The sequence below is a fragment of the Macaca nemestrina genome, chromosome 3, assembly GCF_043159975.1.
Source record: "Macaca nemestrina isolate mMacNem1 chromosome 3, mMacNem.hap1, whole genome shotgun sequence".
Classification (NCBI taxonomy): domain Eukaryota; kingdom Metazoa; phylum Chordata; class Mammalia; order Primates; family Cercopithecidae; genus Macaca; species Macaca nemestrina.
In genome coordinates, this window is record NC_092127.1 from 249,444 (window position 1) to 276,240 (window position 26,797).

Consider the following 26,797-nt stretch of genomic DNA (forward strand, 5'->3'; position numbering starts at 1 on the left):
CAATTAAAAGACACAGACTGGCAAACTGGATAAAGAGTCAAGACCCATCAGTCTGCTGTATTCAGGAGACCCATCTCACATGCAGAGACATACATAGGCTCAAAATAAAGGGATGGAGGAAGATTTACCAAGCAAATGGAGAACAAAAAAAAGCAGGGGTTGCAATACTAGTCTCTGATAAAACAGACTTTAAACCATCAAAGATCAAAAGAGACAAAGAAGGCCATTACATAATGGTAAAGGGATCAATTCAACAGGAAGAGCTAACTATCCTAAATATATATGCACCAATACAGGAGCACCCAGATTCATAAAGCAAGTCCTTAGAGACTTACAAAGAGACTTAGACTTCCATACAATAATAATGGGAGACTTCAACACTCCACTGTCAACGTTAGACAGATCAACGAGACAGAAAGTTAACAAGGATATCCAGGAATTGAACTCATCTCTGCAGTTAGCAGACCTAATAGACATCTATAGAACTCTCCACCCCAAATCAACAGAATATACATTCTTCTCAGCACCACATCGCACTTACTCCAAAATTGACCACATAATTGGAAGTAAAGCACTCCTCAGCAAATGTACAAGAACAGAAATTATAACAAACTGTCTCTCAGACCACAGTGCAATCAAACTAGAACTCAGGACTAAGACACTCAATCAAAACCGCTCAACTACATGGAAACTGAACAACCTGCTCCTGAATGACTACTGGGTACATAACGAAATGAAGGCAGAAATAAAGATGTTCTTTGAAACCAATGAGAACAAAGATACGACATACCAGAATCTCTGGGACACATTTAAAGCAGTGTGTAGAGGGAAATTTATAGCACTAAATGCCCACAAGAGAAAGCTGGAAAGATCTAAAATTGACACTCTAACATCAAAATTGAAAGAACTAGAGAAGCAAGAGCAAACACATTCAAAAGCTAGCAGAAGGCAAGAAATAACTAAGATCAGAGCAGAACTGAAGGAGATAGAGACACAAAAAACCCTCCAAAAAAAAATCAATGAATCCAGGAGTTGGTTTTTTGAAAAGATCAACAAAATTGACAGACCGCTAGCAAGACTAACAAAGAAGAGAGAAGAATCAAATAGACGCAATAAAAAATGATAAAGGGGATATCACCACCGATCCCACAGAAATACAAACTACCATCAGAGAATACTATAAACACCTCTACACAAAAAAACTGGAAAATCTAGAAGAAATGGATAATTTCCTGGACACTTACACTCTTCCAAGACTAAACCAGGAAGAAGTTGAATCCCTGAATAGACCAATAGCAGGCTCTGAAATTGAGGCAATAATTAATAGCCTACCAACCAAAAAAAGTCCAGGACCAGATGGATTCACAGCTGAATTCTACCAGAGGTACAAGGAGGAGCTGGTACCATTCCTTCTGAAACTATTCCAATCAATAGAAAAAGAGGGAATCCTCCCTAACTCATTTTATGAGGCCAACATCATCCTGATACCAAAGCCTGGCAGAGACACAACAAAAAAAGAGAATTTTAGACCAATATCCCTGATGAACATCGATGCAAAAATCCTCAATAAAATACTGGCAAACCGGATTCAGCAGCACATCAAAAAGCTTATACACCATGATCAAGTGGGCTTCATCCCTGGGATGCAAGGCTGCTTCAACATTTGCAAATCAATAAACATAATCCAGCATATAAACAGAACCAAAAACAAGAACCACATGATTATCTCAATAGATGCAGAAAAGGCTTTTGACAAAATTCAACAGCCCTTCATGCTAAAAACGCTCAATGAATTCGGTATTGATGGAACGTACCTCAAAATAATAAGAGCTATTTATGACAAACCCACAGCCAATATCATACTGAATGGGCAAAAACTGGAAAAATTCCCTTTGAAAATTGGCACAAGACAGGGATGCCCTCTCTCGCCACTCCTATTCAACATAGTGTTGGAAGTTCTGGCTAGGGCAATCAGGCAAGGGAAAGAAATAAAGGGTATTCAGTTAGGAAAAGAAGAAGTCAAATTGTCCCTGTTTGCAGATGACATGATCGTATATTTAGAAAACCCCATTGTCTCAGCCCCAAATCTCCTTAAGCTGATAAGCAACTTCAGCAAAGTCTCAGGATACAAAATTAATGTGCAAAAATCACAAGCATTCTTATACACCAATAACAGACAAACAGAGAGCCCAATCATGAATGAACTTCCATTCACAACTGCTTCAAAGAGAATAAAATACCTAGGAATCCAACTTACAAGGGATGTAAAGGACCTCTTCAAGGAGAACTACAAACCACTGCTCAGTGAAATAAAAGAGGACACAAACAAATGGAAGAACATACCATGCTCATGGATAGGAAGAATCAATATCATGAAAATGGCCATACTGCCCAAGGTTATTTATAGATTCAATGCCATCCCCATCAAGCTACCAATGAGTTTCTTCACAGAATTGGAAAAAACTGCTTTAAAGTTCATATGGAACCAAAAAAGAGCCCGCATTGCCAAGACAATCCTAAGTCAAAAGAACAAAGCTGGAGGCATCACGCTACCTGACTTCAAACTATACTACAAGGCTACAGTAACCAAAACAGCATGGTACTGGTACCAAAAGAGAGATATAGACCAATGGAACAGAACAGAGTCCTCAGAAATAATACCACACATCTACAGCCATCTGATCTTTGACAAACCTGAGAGAAACAAGAAATGGGGAAAGGATTCCCTATTTAATAAATGGTGCTGGGAAAATTGGCTAGCCATAAGTAGAAAGCTGAAACTGGATCCTTTCCTTACTCCTTATACGAAAATTAATTCAAGATGGATTAGAGACTTAAATGTTAGACCTAATACCATAAAAACCCTAGAGGAAAACCTAGGTAGTACCATTCAGGACATAGGCATGGGCAAAGACTTCATGTCTAAAACACCAAAAGCAATGGCAGCAAAAGCCAAAATTGACAAATGGGATCTCATTAAACTAAAGAGCTTCTGCACAGCAAAAGAAACTACCATCAGAGTGAACAGGCAACCTACAGAATGGGAGAAAATTTTTGCAATCTACTCATCTGACAAAGGGCTAATATCCAGAACCTACAAAGAACTCAAACAAATTTACAAGAAAAAAACAAACAACCCCATCAAAAAGTGGGCAAAGGATATGAACAGACATTTCTCAAAAGAAGACATTTATACAGCCAACAGACATATGAAAAAATGCTCATCATCACTGGCCATCAGAGAAATGCAAATCAAAACCACAATGAGATACCATCTCACACCAGTTAGAATGGCGATCATTAAAAAGTCAGGAAACAACAGGTGCTGGAGAGGATGTGGAGAAATAGGAACACTTTTACACTGTTGGTGGGATTGTAAACTAATTCAACCATTTGGAAAACAGTATGGTGATTCCTCAAGGATCTAGAACTAGATGTACCATATGACCCAGCCATCCCATTACTGGGTATATACCCAAAGGATTATAAATCATGCTGTTATAAAGACACATGCACACGTATGTTTATCGTGGCACTATTCACAATAGCAAAGACTTAGAATCAACCCAAATGTCCATCAGTGACAGACTGGATTAAGAAAATGTGGCACATATACACCATGGAATACTATGCAGCCATAAAAAAGGATGAATTTGTGTCCTTTATAGGGACATGGATGCAGCTGGAAACCATCATTCTTAGCAAACTATCACAAGAACAGAAAACCAAACACCGCATGTTCTCACTCATAGGTGGGAACTGAACAATGAGATCACTTGGACTCGGGAAGGGGAACATCACACACCGGGGCCTATCATGGGGAGGGGGGAGGGGGGAGGGATTGCATTGAGAGTTATACCTGATGTAAATGACGAGTTGATGGGTGCTGACGAGTTGATGGATGCAGCACACCAACATGGCACAAGTATACATATGTAACAAACCTGCACGTTATGCACATGTACCCTAGAACTTAAAGTATAATATTAAAAAAAAAAAAAAAGTACATCCATGAAGAATCTTGATTAAGCTTGTTTAATCCTAGTTAAACTAGTTACTAGTTAAACAATAATTTCACAACAATTCAAGAACTCTTTAAAAGCATTTCCTCTGAATATTTTATTCAGAAAAAAACACAAAAAGATAAAGCAGAAACAAAAATCCCAGTCATTTGCAGTATCTGTCGGCTTTCAATTTGGCTCTCCTGTTTAAGCAAAGAAAAGTAATAAAATTAATCTGTGTAAAGCATGCCATATATATTCAACTGCTACTAAATGTAAAAAGCTTTAAAACTGTGTGGTCAATTTTGGTTATTATATTACCACAACACTTATATTAAAATATGTATACTTTTAAATTTGGTTTCTATAAAAAATGGATTCTAATCTTGTAACAGTTATTTCCTAACAGTCAATAAACGTTGCCTAAGGGCTTTTTCAATCCACAATAGCAATTTTAATTATTCTGGAATTTAAGGGTGCTCTAAATTTCCATTCAATAGGGTGAGAATGCTGTCTTATTAGAAGTGATAAAAGTTACAGGACACAGAGCTTATTTCGTTTTAGAGTCCACATCCTGATTGTATTTTATATCTTCTTCTTGATTTCTTCCATCTGGATACGTATTCATTTGCTCAGCTGGAAAAAATTCTTAACATTATGTACGACTTTAGGTGTGAAGTCTACCAGCTAGTTAACAGGAAATATGTAATTAAAGATTGCCTTATCAAGAAATGGAAAAAAAAAGGGTAAGAGTAACTTTGCAACATAGGACTTCAATGAGCGGCTGGTGATTATCAAAATCTGGCACTTAATTGACTTATACTTGGACACTCACAGCTAAACGTCTCTGCCTGTTTTCCTGTGTTGTAAATCTAGGACATTACGTACCCACATAGGAAGATTAATAAATATTAATAGTGTGCTATGACAAACATCCTGCACTCTTCCAAATCTTACAATAAAACTGCTTCAATTTCACTTGTTTAGCTTTTAGATTTTTAGCTGATCTATTCTTATTTTAAGGAACCTGAACTACTCTAACAGAATCCACATAATTTTTACATTAGTCAAACTGCTTCTTTCTAACTCTGGTTCCAACAGGTATAAAAAGATAATGATAAATTTATGAAGTAGATACAGTCAAACCTGAATTTCTTAAAGTATATACTTAGAATCGGTTATAATTTTTAGATTCTTTCTTGACAGTCTTTTCCCAAACTTATGATGTCCTCTCTAAGTAATATTGCCACATTCATAAATTAGAAATAAAGACAAAAATGTGAAAACTATAGTAATTTAAGAGAACATAGGTTTTCTACACGCCATTTCTATTGGATACTGAAAATAGTGGAAATAAGTAAATAGCTACCTGTCCAGAAGCGTCTCATGCAAAAATCCATCTTTCCGAGCCTTTTTAAGAATTTTACTGTCTTCTTTACTTATTTTAAGTTTGTGGTCTTGGAAGCTCTGAAATTTCTTTCTGCAAAGAAAATGTCTTCATTGAAAAATACCTCAAACTCTGATTATACATATTTACTATTAAATTTATAAATACTGTTAATTTATTTTTCACTTGTTAAAAAAGTCTAACTGTAGGCCAGGGGCAGTGGCTCATGCCTGCAATCCCAGCACTTTGGGAGGCCAAGGCAAGCAGATCACTTGAGGTCAGGAGTTTGATAACAGCCTGTTCAACATGGTGAAACCCTGTTTCTACTAAAAATATAAAAATTAGCTGAGCATAGTGGCACGTGCCTGTAGTCCCAGTTAGGAGGCTGAGGCAGGAAAATCACATGAACCTGGGAGGTGAAGGCTGCGATGAGCCGAGATCATGCCACTGCACTCCAGTCTGGGCAACAGAGTGAGACTCCATCTTGCGGAAGGGGAAAAAAAAAAGTCTAATTGTATTTTTTTAATAAGCTGGAGCTTCTCAACCACAAAGATGACCTCCATGACCCCTCAAAAGGAGGGCCACTCATTGACTGGGAAGAACCACAAGGCCCCACTTCTATTAGGGCATGCCGGCTGGAGTCCTCCGTGTCCTGGCCATAGCACAGCCTTTGACTGGCATCACACCCGTTCTGTGAATGAACAGGGAGATGGACTAACCCGCATGACGTTAGCTTTGAGAGCTGGTATGATGATTAGGAAAACTGAAGCCTTGAGAACAGCATTGAGCTCAGGGCTCTGTCCCAGAGGCTACATTGTGTTGCCTCTTCTTGTCCACCAGTTTTTTTTTCTTTTCTTTTTTTTTTTTTTTGAGATGGAGTCTCCCTCTGTCGCCCAGGCTGGAGTGCAGTGGCCAGATCTCAGCTCACTGCAAGCTCCGCCTCCCGGGTTCACGCCATTCTCCTGTCTCAGCCTCCTGAGTAGCTGGGACTACAGGCGTCCGCCACCACGCCCGGCTAATTTTTTGTATTTTTTAGTAGAGACGGGGTTTCACCATGTTAGCCAGGATGGTCTCGATCTCCTGACCTCGTGATCCGCCCGTCTCGGCCTCCCAAAGTGCTGGGATTACAGGCTTGAGCCACCGCGCCCGGCCGTCCATCAGTTTTAATTTAATTTTGTCAGAGAGGGTCTTGCTCCGTCACCCAGGCTGGAATGCAGTAGTCATCAGAGCTCACTGCAGCCTCGGACTCCTGGGCTCAAACAATCCTCCTGTCTCAGCCTCCCGAGTAGCTTGGCCTACAGGCATGCACCACCATCCCCAACTAATTAGGTAATTTATTTTGAAAGCACTTTGAGAAGCACTTCACTGTCAAATCTGTAGGTCTAAAAGGAAAAGAATACATACACATAATTGATTTCACACTGTTTTACATTTCCTTTGTCTTCTTCTGGAATGTCATCTTTTTTCTTGGTTTCTCTTTCAGCACAGGATCTAATCTAGATATTGGAAAAGAGAATCCAATGGGTTATATGTTTATCTTCCACCCTCCCCACTTTACGTATCACGTAAGAACATTCGAGATGATTTCTTATGCAGAAGGAAAAATTAACTGATCAGCTATATTCAGAAAAAGGCAGGTTTTGGCTATGTGTTTTTACTTCATATATATATATATAATCTATATGAGTAACTGCTACCACGTGCTTCCTCTGCAGCCCTTGGGTCAGAAACACTACAGACAAAATTATTTCAAAAACATTTTACACATCAGATCCTGCTAGGCAGTAAAGCAATCATTAACTAATTTAATTTTGTCCTCCAAGTGAATACACTAGGATCAAATTATCCCTAGTAGACAAGCGTTCATTTGATCAGATTGAAAGCTTAAGATTACTATTTTACGTCGCACAGACTATTACCAAATGTATTAAAACTTTTAACACTACACAACTTGTTTTTAACTAATTGGAACCCACCTCTTTTACTAACTTCTTATATCCTCCAAAGTTTGGATAGATATTTACTATCACATGTCATAAGTTAACTGATCTGCATTCAACAATTAGGATCGCCCACAGAACAGGCAATTGGCAGAGGTAAGGACTCATGTCTCCTAAGGATCTCTGTGGCCAGCGTCCAATTCCAGGACTGCTTAGAAAGTGATGACAAACAACGTGTTTGTGCCAATGACATCTTTGTGACAGTTTTGATTAGAGGGTCCCAGAAGACCTGAAAACATTCCCTGCTAGGGCCTGCAACACACTGCTACCTTTAGTAAGAGGGATCTGTGTTCTGGTAGATAAGGCAAGGTCATAAAGGTGAATGGCTGACAGAGATTAGGAGAGCCTGCAATTAAATGGTAAAGGAAAAGAGTCCTAAATAATCACTGTTCAGAGCTTCCAGGTACTTGACTAACCAGAGACCCAGACAACTTTGCATTTCATCTGAAAACTGCTTTAAATAGTGAAACACACAATCTTTGTATAAGTATCTTTGTCTCGTTGTATAAGTGCAAAGCACTGCACATATATTTGCAATTGTTGCCTTCAATAACACTTTTGTGATGATATCCAGATGAAAAATAAATATGATACAATAAAATATAAATAAATAAAATTAAAGGTAATTCACAAACCCATCTGCATTTCCCCAATGACCTGTTCCCTGAGAAGCAATGCGCTATGAAATATTGAGTGGCTTAGGAGTCAGCTGGGCCTGGCTACACATCCTGTCTTTACCATACCCTGAAATCACTATGTGATTTCCATGAACTGACTGAGAAAAACTACGAGGATGTAAGGAGGGTCTGAGGCTGTCTTCCTATATGTAAGGCTGAGCTCACATCCACCTCACAGGAGCCTGATGGAGATTCGAGACTACAACACATGTGCCGGGTACATGCAATGAAAAAACATAACTAACATTTCACTTCTCTAACAATAATACCTACATTTTAGATTGAAATTGTTCGAGCTTTAGATTTGAAATTATTTGAAATCAAGACTACTGTAAAAAGAAATCAAACATATGACCGGAAATCTAACATGAAGCACGTACAGACATTTGACAGATGCTTTTAAATTACACTGGTAGTAGAGAAAAATGTAACATAAATTTTTATGCTCTAATTATAAGAAAGAAGGGCATCTTAGAAAAGGCATTTCCCCCATCTCTTAGAGCCTTCCACTCCGGCCCCTACAATGCATCACAGAGCAAATCTGGGTCAGACTGGATGCAACCTGTGATTCCCGACAGAGACAAACAAAGCAAGGTTCAGGATGCTCACTACGGGGAAGGAATGCCAAGGAACAGAAAAACCATGTGTCAAGAAGGAGGGAGTTATTCTTTAGATACATATATATCATTAAAGATCACTGGCTTTTGCTGAGTCTAAAAAATTAAGCCTTAAATGTTTTCATCAAATTCCAGCTAACTACCTGATTTATCTAGGTTATACTAACAGTATTACTTAGAATTTCACCTTGATATGAAGATGTCTGTGTAACTTTTACAATGATATAAAACAAAGAGTAGGATTAGGGAGGAAACAGGCCAGTGCCTGGTGCAATGGATAACATATCTGACTACAGATGAGGGAATTTAGCCTGGAATAAGGAACTTTTATTTCCAGCTTAGTGACACATACAAATTGTAAAAATAAAATAAAAATCATGTTTTATGTGATTCATGTTTTTCCTAATGCAAAGAAGACTGGTACTATTAATAAAAATATTTTTAAAATGTGAGGGCTAAAGCCCCAGAGGTTCTGCTATGATTTTTTATGTTTCATAGAGTGATTTTCATCATGGAAGCTCAAGCATTACGTAAATACAAATGCATATACCCCTGACCTGGTAATTCTGCGTCTGGAAATTTATCTTCAGGTCCACCCGCACATCTACAAGTGGATGCATATTCAATGTTTTGTACTGCAGCACTGTGTATATGAGCAAAAGACTGGAAACAGCCTACATTTCCATCTATAAGAGACTAAACAAATTAAGGTACATCCCTAAAATGAATATTATGTGGCTGTTAAAAAAGAGAGAGAAAGGAAAGAAAAGCAAGAAAAAGAGAAAACTTTCTACATTCAAACTAATAGTAGAAAACTCTCCAAGATACAATTTTAAGGAAAAAAAAATTAAAGTCTAGAAGACTATAGAGGAGGCAAACTTTAGTGTAAAACAGTTGAAAATTATAAACATATTCATGTGTTTATAAAGAAATTTTAGGAGGCTATAAAAAAACAAAACAAAGGGAAAGACATAGGAACCGGAGCTGGGACACAGGCGAGTAAGAAGAATGGCAGGCAGATGTCTTCATAGGCTTTTATTTAAAAATGTTGAACCACGTGTACATATTTTCTCTTTTAAAAATTAGATTTTAAAATACAAGCAAGAAAACAAGAAAACGAAAGCCTAAAAAGATCATGCAGAACTACTCAAAAAAAGATAGTAATCCATGGAGATAACGGCAAGGTAGCTCCTAGATGCACTGATTTCTCTATCACATTGTATAAACAAGCCACCAATTATGGGATTTATAATAAAAAATGAGTCCATTTGAAACACCACATTATAAAAAGCTATTAACTAAATCTTTAAAGTGACAGTAAATGATGATTTAACATTTTAAAGAGACAGTCACATTGCATGTGTGAATGTGGTCATTTGTATAAAATGTTATAATTACCTTGATCATTTCTTCTTCTCCTGCTGTCTTACTTTTTGCTTCTATGTCCCCAGCTTCATTGCATCTAATAAAGCAGCTATTTGAAGCCAATAAAGCCATTTTCCCCTAAGTGAAACAAAATAACAAAATAAGAGTCATGAGGATACTTCTTGTAGAAGAAACGTTGTGTTTAGATTGAATTAATTTTTCCTCCCTGATTTAAAAATCACAGAAAAGAACTTAGAGAAAACCTGAAAAATATAATACAAGAACATGCAGAAAAGGAAACCAAAATCACCTATTATTTTACTATTCAAATATTACCACAATAAACATTCTTAGTGTATCTTCCTAGTAGGACTAAATTCTAATTAGATGAAGTAGGATTGCTTCCTTTCTAAAACATCTACGGTGATACAACTGATTTAGTTCAGTTTCAAAAATTAACTTTAAAGAACATAATTATGAATGCACACTTTATTCAAATACTAGCATTTTAAGTAAAATTTATTTTCCTCACAATTAGAAAACACAAAAAGGCATATACAATGCCTTTGGTGTTTTGAATTTAAGAATCACTGTCTGAGGGACTTTTGTGTGTGAAAATAAATATTTATATGCTTTTTTAGTTGTTTAATGTTTGATGTATTATACTGCTTTCTATTAAACAAAACTTTAAAAACTGATCTTCTTGTGTATCCAAATCTGGGTTATAAATTTGGTTAGCTTGATTCCCTTAACAAATATAATGTTTATTTATAACTTGTATTTGGTTGATTCTTTTGGAAAACTTGGAATACCATAATATTTAGACAAAATATTTAGAAATACAATGATTATAAAAATATGTATATATTTAATATAAATATATATAAAAATATATAAAATATGTGATATAACTTATATCACATCCAGTTAAAAAGTGCTGATAACATGGATTTAATTTCTTGGTCAAGGTTGCAAGGGCTGGTGGTCTCTCATCTGGATGGCGCCTGCTGAGTCCTGGAACATGCTGCTGTGGTCCAAGGCGATTTAAACCTGTGCCGCAGATTATTCACCTGAGTCTTTTTGCAATAGAATTTTAAGACCCTCTTTCATTTAAATTTTTGAAACTTAGTGTCCTTCCTAAAAATAAAATGAAATGAACTTTCCTAAAGTGTTGTATTATTACAACTATCTGGCTCATCATCCTGGCCTCACGATATATTGGCTTTTTCTACTGGTGTAATTTTTATTAGAAGTATCTCATCATAACTAGTAGGATCATCTCAAAGGGGTTGCAACACATTAGTGGGTCATGAAATCAGTGTAGTGGTTCCCGAATGGTATTGGGGGGAAAAAGAAAAGGGAATACACACAGACACACAGAGGAAGGGGTAAAAGAGAGTAAGAAATATCAAGCTGCGTAACACATGAACAAGTAAGTATTGTTAAGTACAACTCTTGCTTCAGTTATACACATGTGTGCGCTGGGCTGCAATGTAAAAATGCATTTCTCAATGGGTTGGGTCAAAATAGTTTTCAAGTCACTGACTGAAGATTTTATCCCAGGGGATGAGGAAATTAGTCTAAGTGATTACCTCTTTCTGGGGGGATGTCTGTTTAATTTGTCATCTTAGAAAACACTGCTGAGTTCCTATTTTCAGTTCCTGATTGTACACCACCAAAGCGCTACTCAAAGGCTGAGCTTATCTTCCACTTGCTTGTGCCCACTGGTCCTTACTGGTTTTCATATAGTTACCTACTTTTTAAAGACTGTTTAGCACTCACATACTTTTGTTCAATCTTTACTTCTCACACAAACAGAGAAAGGAAATTATGTATTCTGTACCAACAAAGATTTAACAAAACATCCATATACTACAACTGTCTAGATTAGAGTGCAGTGGTGTGATTCTTAAAATTAAGAATTAGTATATTATCTTTTTTCTCCTTTTATATTAAAACTATCTTTTCGTACACTATTTGAAGCTTATGAACTGAAAGTCCTTTAGAGATAATTTACTTCAATGAACTATTATTATTTATTTTATGCACAAATTGTCACAACTTGGTCTTAGCTTGCTCCACTGTTCGCTTACAGTCTCTAATGTTTCTGAAAGCATCCATGATTTCTGCTACAAAGAAGATACTTAGCAACTACTCTGAGACCTAAAATTGACTGGTTCTTTAACGGAAATGAGATCCGTATCTAGGCAGTAGGGTATAGAGAAATAATTGTGGGCAAAAGTACTAATGCTGTTTTTGTTGCACTATATTTTGAGATCTCTTTAAGGCTCTATGTTCTTATTGATAGATTCCAATTTAATGTATTATACTATTGCATCCTACTTTTTCTTTTTAAATATATTATGATTGTTACAGACTTTCTGTTATACTGACAGGAAGTTTTTATAAACAATAACAGCACTTACATTTTGAAAGACTGGTTCCCATTGTTCTCTTGGTCCGATTGCATCTGAACGCCCAACAACAAGCCCATCTGAATTGATACCAAGATACTTTCCATAGCCAGATTTCAGGGCAATTCTGTACATTAATAAGATAGATAAAAGTTAAAAACTGAGAGGAAATTAATTATAGAACATCAACACAGGACATGTGCATATGTGTGGGTGTGTACATATCTAAACTTTCAGGCTGGACACATTCCAAGTGTTCAAAAGCTGCATGTGGCTGAGTGGTGACTCACTCTGTAATCTCTGTGCTTTGGGAAGCCAATGGGAGAACTGCCTGAGGCAAGAAGTTCAAGATCAGCCTGAACAACACAGTGAGAACCCATCTCTACAAAAAATTTAAAAAATTAGCTGGGCATGCTGGCGTGCACATGTGATACCAGCTACTGGAGAGGCTGACACAGGAGGGTTGCTTGAGTCCAGAAATTTGAGGTTATAGTGAGCTATGATCACACCACTGCACTCTAATCTGGGTGACAGAGTGAGACTCTGTGCCTTAAAAAAAAAAAAAAAAAGCTACATGTGACTAGTTGCTGCCATATTGGACAGCGCAGTTTTAAATTTACAGTTTTGTATTTTGCTTTTTTAATATAAACATTGTACTTATATATTACATAACAAGTATTTTCCAAATTCATCATTCTTCAATTATATTTCTTTAGTTATAAAGTTCAATAATAAATTATTAAAACTTACTTTTTCTGTTATTACAAATAGTTCTATTTACATCTATTCTGTACATAAAACTGATTTATCGTCAGAAAAAATTCCTAGAAATAACTGGATCGAAGAGTATAAACTACAAAGTTCTTATGTCATCAAACTGTTTACCAGAAAATGCTGTTTCAATTTACATTCTTACTTCAAATTAAAAGAGTATGTTTTGTATCATGGATTTTTTTTTAAACATTATGACTTTAAAAAAATACTTGAAAACCTGATATGGAAAAAACAGTATCCTATTAATTTGCATTTTAGTATTTAACTAGCATAACAATTGTTTTTCTTTTCCTTTCCTTTTTAGTTTTTAGATTATCTGGTTATGTCCCTTGTCCACTTTTCCATTGAGATTTGATTGTTTGCAGTTTTTCTACTGGGGTCATCAGGGCTATGAATTCTGTACAAGATACATATGAAGAGTAAGGACCCACTGTCTATTAAGATTGTTGCAAATATTTTCCTCATTTGTCAGTTAATTTTCTTTACAATCCTTTTTAGTTTATAACTGTAAAGCAGTTTAAAACTATTGAATTTTTTCTTCCTCTGCTTTTATTCTTTATCTTTCACCACACTTACCAGACTTTCAAAGAAAGTATAAAAATAATCATCTTAATGTGATTTTTTAAAATTCTGATTTCTTTTACCTTACCGAGACTCTCCTGGGATGCCAGAACTGACTTTTACTCCTTTATACATTAACGATTATATAACAGAAATTATTATCATATTGATGTAACCAATTACTAAAATATGCAAATTCACTTTCAGTATCTTCTACCCAAAGAATCATTCTATACTTCTGCACAAGGTGAGAATAACAAAGGTTACTTTATAAAATGACTATAAAAATAATGAGTAAAAATATTCTTCTGGTCACTATGATTCTGTAACATTCTCTGCTGGTTTCAACAATACTCCTTTTTTTAGTCTTCCTGTTTGTACTTCCCTACAGTGAGTTTAAATATCATAGCAACAGTGAACCAGGTTTTGTACTGTCTGATTTCTTTTTTAATCTATCTTATTTGGTGTGTGAAATTATTAATCTTCATTTTTTTACATATTTTTTTTCCAGCCTAGCATTATATATTGACAGGAAATCCACTAAAAGTAGATCACAAAATCTACTTTTCAAAAAAGCTATTTTGTTTTTTATATCAAAATTACTCTGTGGGCTTAAGACAGACACTAAAATTTTTAATGAATACAATTAAATTTTTAAAATAACTGGTTACTAATTATATTACAACATAAGCTCACCTGGAATCAGATAATTTGACAGCCGTCAACTGCTCTGGGGGACTAGGGCCCTCATCAACTATTGGAGAAAAAACATTTGAAAATAAATTTGACATTTGCTATAAAGATATCATTTTGCTTTAAAAAATATGGCTATTTTCTTCTGCAATTAAATGTAAGAATATTCAGATATGCTGATGTCACTGTAATACTGCATCTTTGGAATCAAGATCTATTTTACCTTCTTTTAACTACAGCGCTAATTTTACATATTGAGTAGGACAGGCTAACATAATGCTTATTTAATAACTTCTGAGATATCTTCTCATTATGTTTTAAAATACAGCCATAAATAAGCACTTATTTAAAAAACTAAACGCTTTCATTTATTCAAGGGATGGCCTTGCTGACCAAATGATACTGTTTTTTATCTTCTAATTACTTCGTATCTCATTAGTGCTTCCTCCAATGGGCTAAAGAAAATGAGGAAACTTCAAATTGTTACCCACACCCAGGTTAGTTTTGACAATAGGTCTGACTAAAAAAGAAATTCAAACATTTTGACTCAAGTAGGTTTTCTTTTTTCTTTTCACTTACTATTTTAATTATTCATGTTGTTTTGATTTCCAAAGATACTCTTCTGGAACTATACAGAATGTTTTCAAATGCTTGTATTAGAAAGAGGGACTTGCCAATGGCTGGTAAATATTAAGGAAGAAAAAAAACGGAAGAGTCAAATGCAATGGAAAATTTGGAAAATTTTGGAAAAATTTCCTTTGGAAAATGTCTGAAACTAGTCAGAGTTTGGCCTAAGCGAATGAATGTCCTAAAACCTACACTTGTGGCAGCCTCTTCCCTTCCAGACACAAACCTTCTTTGTGTGGAGCTCCCAGGGTAAAAAGGCCATTGTCGAGTGCGTGTATATAGGTTCCCTTATCCATTTCAATGGCTATGGTTCCTGAAATTTCACCAAAGTTTGTTACTGTCCACCAGATTCCTAAAAAATAAAATCAATATTTAAACTTTGTATCTTAGTTTTGACACAGAGTTCTTTTTGTGTTATTATAACTTAGTTTTAAAAACTTTTTGTTTTGCAGTTGTAAGAAATAATACAAAGATCTCACATATCCCTTACTCACTTTGTCTCAATGATGACATCTCACGTAAGTATCACACTGTCAGAATCAGGAAACTGACATTGGTATAATCCATGAACCTTATTCAGATTTCACCAGTTTTACATGTACTTGTTTGCATGTATGTGCACAGATTCATGAGACTACCAGTACAGTCAGGAATAGGTTTTTAAAATACAAAATAGCAACATACAGCCAGGCATGGGGGTGCATGCCTGTAATCCCAGCTACTCGGGGAGCTGGGGAAAGAGGATGACCTGAGCCCAGCAGTTCAAGGTTATAGTGAGCTATGATCTCGCCACTGCACTCTAGCCTGAGTGACAGAGCAAGGTCCTGTCTCAAAAAAAGACCAAAACAAAACAAAAGGCAACATGTGAAGGTACAAAGTGATACACAGAGAACGGTCTCTCTCATGATAGACCCCAGCCATCTATTCATGCCTGCTTTCCAGAGGCAATGCCCATCATAACATTTCTTAGAAATGCCCCTACAGGAAGATTTTCTAGCATAGTAATCTTTTTTTTTTTTTTGAGACAGAGTCTCGCTCTGTTGCCCAGGCTGGAGTGAAGTGGCACAATCTCGGCTCACTGCGACCTCCACCTCCCGGGTTCAAACAATTCTCTGCCTCAGCTTCCCGAGTAGCTGGGGCTACAGGTACCCGCCACCATGCCTGGATAATTTTTCTGTATTTTTAGTAGAGACGGGGTTTCCCCATCTCGGCCAGGCTGGTCTTGAACTCCTGACCTCGTGATGCACCTGCTTCGGCCTCCCAAGTGCTAGAATTACAGGTGTCAGCCACCGCACCTGGCCAGTTATCTTAACTATGATTTTAGATTGAAAGCAAAATGAGCAGAATCTATGTCTATGTATACTAATTTCCAATTTGCCAACAGAAATGTTAGACCCTAGGAACAATTAGTTAAGCAGTTGTTATAAAAGTTTGTATCTTAATGTTAAAAAATATCCTCAAACCCCCTCCTAAATTGTACTTTAGCTACAGCAGAAATAAGTCAATCATTAACTGGATATGACATATTAAGGAATTCTTGTTCATTTTACAAGGTCTGATAATGACACAGTATAATGTATAAAAGAACAAAACAGATGATGAGAGAAAACATACCACGTTAAGAAATGCACATTTACATACTTATGGGTAAAATGACATATCATCTGTGATTTTACTTAAAATTTCTAGGAAAAACTGTGTGTGTGGGTGTGTGTGTGCGTAAATGAAATGAGACTGGCAAAATACTGACAATTAATGCTGGGCCCTGGGCACATGGGGGACTCATACTCTTCTATGTATGGATTAGTTCGGATATTTCCATAATAAAAAGGTTTTAAAGATTCAGTTAATTCCACTGCACAAAATTTTCTATTCAACTAAACATTTCATGCTTTTCATAACAAATTTTAAAATACATAAAATTTTAGCTAAAATGAAGTTGGACCCTTACCTAATACCAAATACAAAAAGTAACTTAAAATAGACCAAAGACCTAAATGTAAGAGCTGAAGTTAGAAACCTTTTAGAAGAAAATGGGAAAAGCTTCATGACCATGAATTTGGCAATTATTTCTTGCATAGAACATCAAAGGCAAAGGAACAAAAGAAAACATAGACAAACTGGACTTCATCAGAATTAAAACCTTTCGTGCATCAAGAACCACTGTCAACAGAGTAAAAGGCATCCCAGAGAATGGAGAAAATATTTGTAAACTGCATACGTTATAAGGAATTAATATCCAGAGTATATGGAGAACTTCAAAAAGACAAACATCACAATTCAAAACTGGGCAAAGGATGTACACAGACATTGTTCCAAACGTGATGTACAAATGGCCAATGAGCACTTGAAAAGATGATCAGCATCACTAGTCACCAGGGAAATGTAAATCAAAACCACAATGAAATACCACTTCACACCTATGAGAATAGCTAGTGTCAAAACAAAAACAAAAAAAACAAAAACAAAAACCAAGAAAACCAGAAAAACAAATGTTGGGCAGGATGTGGAGAAACTGAAACCCGATGCAATGCTGGCGGGAAGGTAAAACGGTGCATGTATTTAAATGCCACTGAAGTGTACACTTAAAAATAGAAAAACTGGCAAATCTTATATTCTGTATATTTTACCTCCACACACACACAAAACCAATGGAGAAAAAGAAAATCAAAATTAAAATTTCAGCCAAAGATGATTAGAAAGCAGTAAAACTAACCAGCAATTTAGATGCCTGAGTTGTCTTATAGCTACAATTGTTTTCAATAAAAGAAATAATGCTTTATTCAGAATCATTATGAACAGTGTTATGATTAGCAAGTCTTTCTTATAAATGTAATAGTTAATGATTTTAAGTTCATTTAATTTATTTTGTATGTTCTATGCCACGTTGATCAAATACACTTAATATTAAATAAAATCATTTAAATATAGTATCTCATTAATGTTTTGCAAATGAAGAAGAAATTTCTGGCAGACAAGCTCCTCACAATTTTCACACTCTGTTCAAGTAGGGAAATGATACAGTAACATTACTTATAATATTGTGAACTGAAAAAGAAATTACTTTGAGCAGATGCCAGTATTTTTTCTCAATGGGATTTCAAAGAATAAGAAAGCTAAACATAGTATCATCAAGAATTAAATGTGAGCTGTTCTGCTTATTTTCTGCAAGTGGCCTACATTCAACTCTCGGAAGTATGCTTGTATGTTTAACGACTAAAGTAACATAACATAATACTCATCAGTGCCACTCTGGGGGTTTCAGCTGTGAAAGAGCAGTGGACCCTCAGAACAGTGGGCATGGAAGTTGCCTGTCTCTACGTCAGGTCACAGCTCAAGCTCCTGTCTCTACGTCAGGTTACAGCTCAAGCTGTGTATATGCTGCAGACGCCTAAGCTGAATTTGAGAATCCGCTCTAAAACATTACTTGCTATTTAGATACAGGCTTGAAGTTATTTCCTTTTAAACCTTAGGCAGATGGTCAAATACCCCTGCTGTGTTGTCTCACAATGCATAACAAAGCTTTTCGCATATTTTCACATAGTTTAGGATGTTTACATGTCTGGCATGCCTGTAATCCCAGCGCTTTGAGAGGTGGAAGCAGAAGAATCACTTAAGCCCAGGAGTTCAATATCAGCCTAGGCAACAAAAGGACATCCCCATCTCTACAAAAAAATTAAGAAATTAGCGACTGTGGCGGTACAAGCCTGTGGTCCCAGCTACTCAGGAGTCTGAGGTGAGAGGACTGCGTGAGCCCGTGAGGTCGAGGGTGCACTGAGCCATGATCACGTCACTGCACTCCAGCCTGAGCAACAAAGCAAGAGCCTGTCTCAAAAAAAAAAAACCAAAAAAAAAAAAAGAAAAAAAAACAAACAAAGGCTTGATGCACCAGTGTCATGGCTGATGAGACATGACCAGGGCACCCTCACTCCAGCATCAAGGCCGTGTGACAGCTCCCCTCACCTTCTGACTAATCCAGGGCTTCTGTGCTGAGAGCCCCCTTAAATCTCTACCTTCATTATGTGCTCGGCACAAACGAATGATGTATCTTAGATTTGGAAACGGAATTTTCTTCCCCAATCTCACTGTAGTCTAAGTACCCTTCACAGACCGTCTATTAACCCTTAGTTTACTTAGCTTTAGTTCCTGGGTAAATAAAATATATGTGTTTTGCAAACTACGATGTTATAAGTCCAGTTGCTTCTTAATCTAGCAGAGCTCAGTGAAACTCTTTGCTTACAGACATGCTCGTTTTTATTAATGTCACACTTGGTTTTCTCCATGTGGAAGACATAATTTCTTTCATCCTATTTACTAATCCCTTCAGATCCTTGTGAGGAACCAACAGAACAACTTTAAAAAATTAAAAGGTTTTCTTTCCCTTCACAAATAGGCACATGCTTACTTACATGTTAAGTTTAGAAAAATCCACAATGCAAAAGAAGGTGGAAGGACAAAGAGAAAAAGACGCAGAAAGACTTCCTCTTCCAGCCAAGATGGACTTGCCCTCCCACCATGACCAACGAGAAAACTGAAACTGGATAGAACATTTGAGAAAACTGTTTTCAGGGATTGGAACACAGGCAGAACAGGACTGTGACATCTGAGAACAGGAAAACACAGGAGGCAAATCTCACACACACTTCTGTTTTCTGCCCAATGGCAGTTTCTTGACCACACGGAGAGGCAGAGACCTCCAAGAATGAGGCAATGTCACTGAGCTGAGAATCTCGCAGTGCTAAAATGTTGGGAGTTTATAGAATAAGGTACTGGAGAAGAGGGAACTACACAGAGGTGAGGCCTCAAAAGAGTATGCAAAAGTTCTCTGCACGTCTGTGGCCAAGGGCTGGGGGCAGCGCATGCAGAAGGCAGGCTCCACAAGGCCTCTGCAGAGCGGCTGGCACTGCTGAGGGCTGACTGGAGACACCAGAGATCACACAAATTTGGGACACAGCAGAGTGGAGAGAACTCACCAAGTACACGAAGCACATGTTGTTGAGGCCCATGAGGATGGACCTTTCCTAGAGTAAGAGTCACAGTCTAAGTCTACAGGCAAAACCCTAATAAATAAGTACAAACAAACAAAGCCCCAGGCTTGACAGAAGCAAAAGGGTGGTCAAATAATTTAACTAGGCATCAAGACATTTAACAGAAATAAAGGTTAAAATATTACGAAAATGAAAGACTGAATTTATAAGGAAAACTTAATTCTAAATGTGTACCCATGAGAGCTTCAAAATACTTTAAGCAAAAACTGCTCAAGTAGACAGATCTAGAATTACAGTTGGAGATTTTAACATAACTTTCAATACACTGTAGGATTAGTAAAGTCAGTAAGGACACAGAAGATGTGGCTAATCACGGGATAACTGACATCTAAAGAACACTGAACCGGCCAGGCACTGTGGCTCACGCCTGTAATCCTACAACTTTGGGAGGCCGAGGCAGGCGGATCACCTGAGATCAGGAGCTTGAGACTAGCTTGGCCAATGTGATGAAACCCCGTCTCTATTAAAAATATAAAAAGAATTAGCCAGGCCTGGTGGCAGGTGCCTATAATTCCAGCTACTCTGGAGGCTGAGGTAGAATCACTTGAACCTGGGAGGCGGAGGATGCAGTGGGCTGAGATTGTGCCACGGCACTCCAGCCTGCTGGGCAACAGAGCGAGACTCCATCTCCAAAAAAAAAAAAAACCCTGAACCAACATCTGCAGAATACACATTCTTTTCAAGTGCACATGGAAATTTACTAAGAAAGTATGTTCTCCAACCATACTACGAATGAATTAGAAATCAGCAATAATAACATATCTATAATACCTCCATGTAGTAGAAATTAAAAACAATACACTTTTAAATAACTCATGGGTCCATGAAAAGAAAAATCACAAGGGAAACTAGATAATATTTTGAATGGAATGAAAATGAAAACAAAATGTGTTGACTATAACTAAAACTAAAGTGGAATGAAGAGCTCTAACTCCCTTCTTAAGAAGCTATAAAACAAGAGCAAAGTAAACTGAAAATAGGTTAAATGGAGGAAAAAAAAAAGATTGAAAATTAAATAGAAAATGAAAAAAAGGGAAAATAAGTAATACAGAAACAAGCTTGTCCAACCTGAGGGCTGCATGTGGCCCAGGCCAGCTCTGAATGCAGCCCAACACAAATTCATAAACTTTCTTGAAACATTATGAGATGTTTTTGCCTTTTTTTTTTTTTTTTTTGGCTCATCAGCTTATCGTTAGTGTATTTTATGTGTGGTCCAAGACAATTCTTCTTACTCCATTGTGGCCCCGGGAAGTCAAAAGACTGAATACCCCTGTACTGAAAGATTATTAATGATAAATGATCTTATAAAGATAAACAAATTGATAAACCTGCAGGTAGACTGACTGATCCAGGAAAAAATGGCAAAAACATAAATTACCAATATGAAGAGACTGCAATACAGATTAGATTCTACAGACATTAAAAGGATATTAAAGGAGTATTCTGAACAATTTTCTGCCAATAAATCCAACAACTTAGATGAAATGAAATTTTCTTAAGACACAAATTACCAAAACTGACACAACAGAAAAATCTGAAAATCTCTCTGAAAAATTTTTAATTTTCCCACAAAAAACTAAAACCAAACCAAATAAAACCCTCTAGGTTCAGATGACTTCACTAGTGAATTCTATCAAACATGTAAAGAAGAAATCATACCCATCTTACATAGGTATTTCCAAAAACAGGGAAGGAGAGAGCACTTCCCATCTCATTTTATGACACCCAATATCACCTTGACACCAAAATCAAATAAAGACATTACAAGAAAAGGAAACAGAAGTCAATATCTCCCATCAACACCAATGAAGAAAGCTTAAAAAAAAAAAAAATCATATCTAGCAAAATCCCGCAGGACAAGGCACCACAACCACGTGGGGTCTACCCCAGGGATGTAAAGTTACTTTAAAAGTTGAAAATGAAACCAATGTAATTCATTGGCAGAAAGAAGAAAGCTGTATAATCATCTCAACAGATACAGAAAGAGGCATTTGACAGCATTAAACACCATTATGATAAAAACTCCCAAGAATCAAAGTTTAAAAAGAATGTCCTCATTTTGATAAAGGTTTTCTCTGCAGATCCTACAGACATCATACCATATGGTGGACTACTGAAAGCTTTCTGCCTAAGCTTGGGAACAACGCAATTATGCCCAATCTCATGACTTCTGTTCAACACTATGGAAGTCCTGGACAGTATAATAAACCAGAAAAAAGAAAGACAAGACATAAGGATTAGAAAGAAAGAGGTAAAACGATAGTCACAGGAAACATTGCAAATTTCTTAGTTTTCTATATAAACAAACCTCTAGAAGTAATAAGTGAAACAGACTTATCAGACTACAAAGTCACCATACAAAAATCAACTGTATATCTACATACTGACAGCAAACAATTGGAAAATCAAATTCAAAAGTTCTATTGACAGTAGTGTAAAATTATAAAATACTTAAGAATAAATTTTTAAATAGGCATGCAAGACTGCTACATTGAAAATTATGAAATATTGAGGCCCAATATTAAGATGTTGCTTCTCCCCCAAATGATCTGGACTCAATACAATTATCCGAGAAAATCCAACAGGTTTCACTGTAGAAATTAATAGTTAATAAGTACAAAGTTGCAGGACTCACACTACCAGATCTCAAGACTTCATGAAATTATAGCAATAAAGAGAAATATATCAACAGAAAAACAGACAAACGTATCAACAGAACAGAGTCCAGAAATAGACCAATACATAGAAAGTTAATTGATTTTTTTATGAAGATACCAAAGTGGATTAACGGAAAAAGGAAACAACAGTGGTACTGGAACAACTGGCTATCAAGATGGTAAAAAAAAAAAAAAAGTAAATCTTGAAACCGAACTCACACCATGCCAAAAATTAATTTGAGATGAATGACAGATTTAAAGTAAAAACTAAAACTATGATGCTTCTAAAAGAAAATGCAGAATATTTTCCTGACTTTGGGTAAGCAAAGATCTCTTAGATCAAAGAGATAAGGCAGTAACCATAAAAGGAAAAAAAATAAACTGAACTTTATAAAAATTAAAAGCTTCTGACCATTCTGGCTAACATGGTGAAACCTAGTCTCTACTAAAAATACAAAAAATTACCCAGGTGTGGTGGCGGGTGACTGTAGTCCCAGCTACTCGGGAGGCTGAGGCAGGATAATGGCGTGAACCTGGGAGGTGGAGCTTGCAGTAAACCGAGATTGAGCCACCGCACTCCAGCCTGGGTGACAGAGTGAGACCCCATCTCAAAAAAAAAAAAATAAATACATAAAAAAAAATAAAAGCTTCTGCTCATCCAAAAACCACCATTAAGAAACCGAAAAGGTAAAACTCAGACTGAGAGAAAAGACTGATAACACCATCAACTCTTGGCAAGGATGTAACTGGAGCACTAATTCATTCTTGGTGGGAGGGTAAAATGGCATAACCACTTTAGAAAATTTGGGGCAGTTTCTTATATAGTTAAACATTCACCTATCCTTTGACACAGCAATTCCACATCTACATATCTATCCTAGACATTTACCCTAATTTTAGAACTGATTTGCCATTTCAAAAGCAATGATTCTTCCAGAACATTGGCTTTATACCATTCCATATTTTTATAAATTTTTTAAGTTACCATAATTTATGAAGATTCAAAATGCAACTTGCCAAGGTTTAAAAGAGAAAAAAAAAGTATACAAAGAACTAAACGGAAAACAGGCTGGTTAAGTGTGGTTGGGTCAGTTTATTTCTAGCATCATTTACAGGCTACCCTGCTGTTGTATTTAAAATTTTCATTAACTTCAGAATTCACAAAATAACGATTTTTTTCCTGTGAAGATACTTCCTTTAAGAGACAACTGACTTCTACAATTAAAATGTATACATGTTCAAAGAAAATAACTTGTAAAATATTATTTGGTTGAAAAACATTTACATTAGGCCTTTAAAATTATGCATCAGAATCTCCGGCTATTAAGCAGTCTAATGATGCCTAGTAAGTCAGAGAGTTATAATTCTCTCCTGTGCTTTATTCTGATAATGAAGTAAAGGCATCAGTACCATCTACTGTGCTAAAGAATAAATGGAATTTACAACTGTAGGTAATATTTAAGCACTTTAAGACAAATATGAATACGTCATAAATTTCTAACTAGGAAAATATTTTCAATGAGATCTCAAGAAATGTTAACTTTTTTCAGAATAGAGTACTGAAAACTGACTCACCAACAATATCAAGCTGGGTTTCTTCATCTTCTTCTCTTTTTCTCTTCTTATCTTTGCTCTTTTTCTTCTTACTACCGGACATAATTTATACAGATGAGTTTAGGTATATTGATTTGTATGATAAATAAATATAAGATTGAAACCTGGAAGTCTTCTAAGCTGTTTCATTTATAAATTACTGATTTAGGATGACTTACATTGCTATGCCCTCTTAAATACAGTACTGAGAGGTTGCTTCAGGCTTTATACATATTACTTAAGAGTTCAAAGCAGATTGCAGAGCCACACGGCCAGATTTTAAATCCTGATTCTGTAACTTCTTAGCTCGGTGATTTTTGGAAAAGGTACTGAATCTCTCTGAGACTGTTTCCCCACTTACAAAATTAGGATAATAACTTAAACTAACTCTTAAGGTTACTGTGAGGATTAGGAGGTAATATGTACCTTCATACATTGCTGGTGCAAATGTAAAATGGTGCAGCATCCGCAGAAAACAGTTTAGGGTTCCTCAAAAAGTTAGAGTTAACATACAACCCAGCAATTTGACTCCTAAGTATGTATACCCAAGGGAAATGAAAACATACACCCCCAAAAATACTTACATAAGAATATTCACACTAACAGTCACAACAGCCAAAAACTAGAAACAACCCAAATGTTCATCAACTGATGAATGGATGAACAAACTGTGTTACATCCACACAATGGAATACTACACAGCCATAAAAAGGAACAAGTGCTACAACAATGATGAACCTCAAGAATGTCGTAAGTGAAAGGAGCCAGATACAAAAGGCCACATGTTGCATGATTTCTTTCTTAGGAAATATTCAGAATAGGCAATTTCACATAGTCAGCAGATTAGAGGTTGCCAAGGACTAGGAGAAGGGGAGGATGGGATGTGACTGCTTTAATGGGGAGGAGGTTTCCTTCTGGGATGACGAAAATGCTGAGCAACTAGACAGTGGTGAACCTCTTGAATATATACTAAAAACCACTGACTGTACAAAAGGGTGAATTTTATAATTATGAATTACATCTCAATAAAAAAAGAAAAAAACAAGGGCGATTTGAAAAAAAATGCGCCTACAATTTCTTGGCGCATTGGAAGTGCTACATAAGCATTAATTATGATTATTACGACAATCTTAAGACACTTTTGTCTGTATTTTCATCATAAAGTTTTCAGAAAATACCTCTCCTCTCCTCCCAGGAAATTCACAGAGTAAAAATCTCACATTCATTCCGGATAAACCTGCCATTTATTCCGGCATCTTCATGAGGCCAGACTCCCAGACAGGGTTCTCAAGGGCAGTGGCTTCAACTCACTCCTTGATACCTTCTTTCCATTTCGCTTAAAAATGTCAAAACCTCTGTTTATCACTGAGACCAGAGAGAAATGCTCAACATTTGTATGTACAGTCAACCTCGGGCAAATTTGCCAGTTAAAAAAGATGCGGGGATATGAGTGCACAGGTATTTTTCCCTAAAAAGCTAATAAATTACCACTACGAGCACCTCCTCACATTTGGCTCAATTTGTTTACTATATGTATGTTCTCTCATTTAATCCTCAGTCTTCTAAAAGTATAAACAATCGTCTGAAAGTATAAATGTGTAAACGGAGGTTCAAAGATATTTGATCTTTTAATGAGTAAATGGAAGTTTAGACATATTAACCAATTTGCCAACAAATCACAAAATTAGTAAATGACAGAGTGCAGGTTCGAGCCCATATCCCTATCAAAGCCCATATACACCTCAACCACTGTGTGATTCATCCTCGTTTCACTCTACATATTAGGTTAGAAAAAACTAACCAAGAACTTTTCTGGGAAGAAAAGAGACAATAGAGAAAAATAATAATCTCTAATAAAGGAAGTTATTATCACGAACTACGACATCAGACTAATGCAGACCCACGAGGCAGAGGCCTGGAGACCCAGACTCGTGGGTAGGGGCCACGGGTCACCCGCCGTCTGCCCTGTTTCCAGGGCCGTCCGCGCGGGAGGCTGCCCCTCTCTGCACAGGCGCCGGGAACCGCGGCCCGGCCTCCGTCCAGCTCGGACAGGGGCCAGGGCGAAGCCTGGGAGGCCACAAAACCGGCCCTCCGCGCCACGGCTTCCACCGGACTCGCGGGACTGGAGTGCGTCCGAAAAGAACGCAGGAGGCCCCCGCCCGAGCTGCCGGACCCACCTCTTCGCCTTGGTTCCCTTGAGCACGAGTTTGGTAGACTTCACGTAGGAGTACTCGGCCATGGCTCCGGGAGACTTCTGCGCGGAGAGGCTGAAGCCGGCTGAGGACGAGTATGTGACCCCGAGCAGCACCTGGGCGGGGAAGAACAGAAGTGGAGGCGAAGTAAACACTACCTGACAGCGTACGTTTCTCCAGAGCCCGCCTCC

The 26,797-nt window shown here is 36.9% G+C and overlaps 1 protein-coding gene across 1 annotated transcript; it reads right to left on the reverse strand.

Annotated features, from left to right (window-relative positions):
* Positions 1–4,094: 4,094 nt before the first annotated feature.
* On the reverse strand, positions 4,095–26,797 carry LOC105466513 (FSHD region gene 1). The gene is made up of 9 exons (XM_071092701.1): positions 26,592–26,797; positions 24,397–24,467; positions 15,343–15,468; positions 14,493–14,550; positions 12,474–12,588; positions 10,081–10,185; positions 6,793–6,884; positions 5,371–5,481; positions 4,095–4,204 (listed from the first exon to the last, which is right to left on the reverse strand). The coding sequence occupies exons 1-9, from the start codon at positions 26,651–26,653 to the stop codon at positions 4,168–4,170; spliced, it is 777 nt and encodes a 258-aa protein (XP_070948802.1). The 5' UTR covers positions 26,654–26,797; the 3' UTR covers positions 4,095–4,167.

Bases quoted from the DNA above. Each gene is read 5' to 3' on its own strand.
- LOC105466513 (XM_071092701.1), bottom strand. From the start codon at position 26,653: ATGGCCGAGTACTCCTACGTGAAGTCTACCAAACTCGTGCTCAAGGGA. The intron at 15,469-24,396 runs GTGAGTCAGTTT...TTTATTTTTTAG, and splicing joins AACCCAGCTTGATATTGTTG to GAATCTGGTGGACAGTAACA. The intron at 10,186-12,473 runs GTAAGTGCTGTT...TGTTTCACTTAG, and splicing joins GGGAACCAGTCTTTCAAAAT to GGGAAAATGGCTTTATTGGC.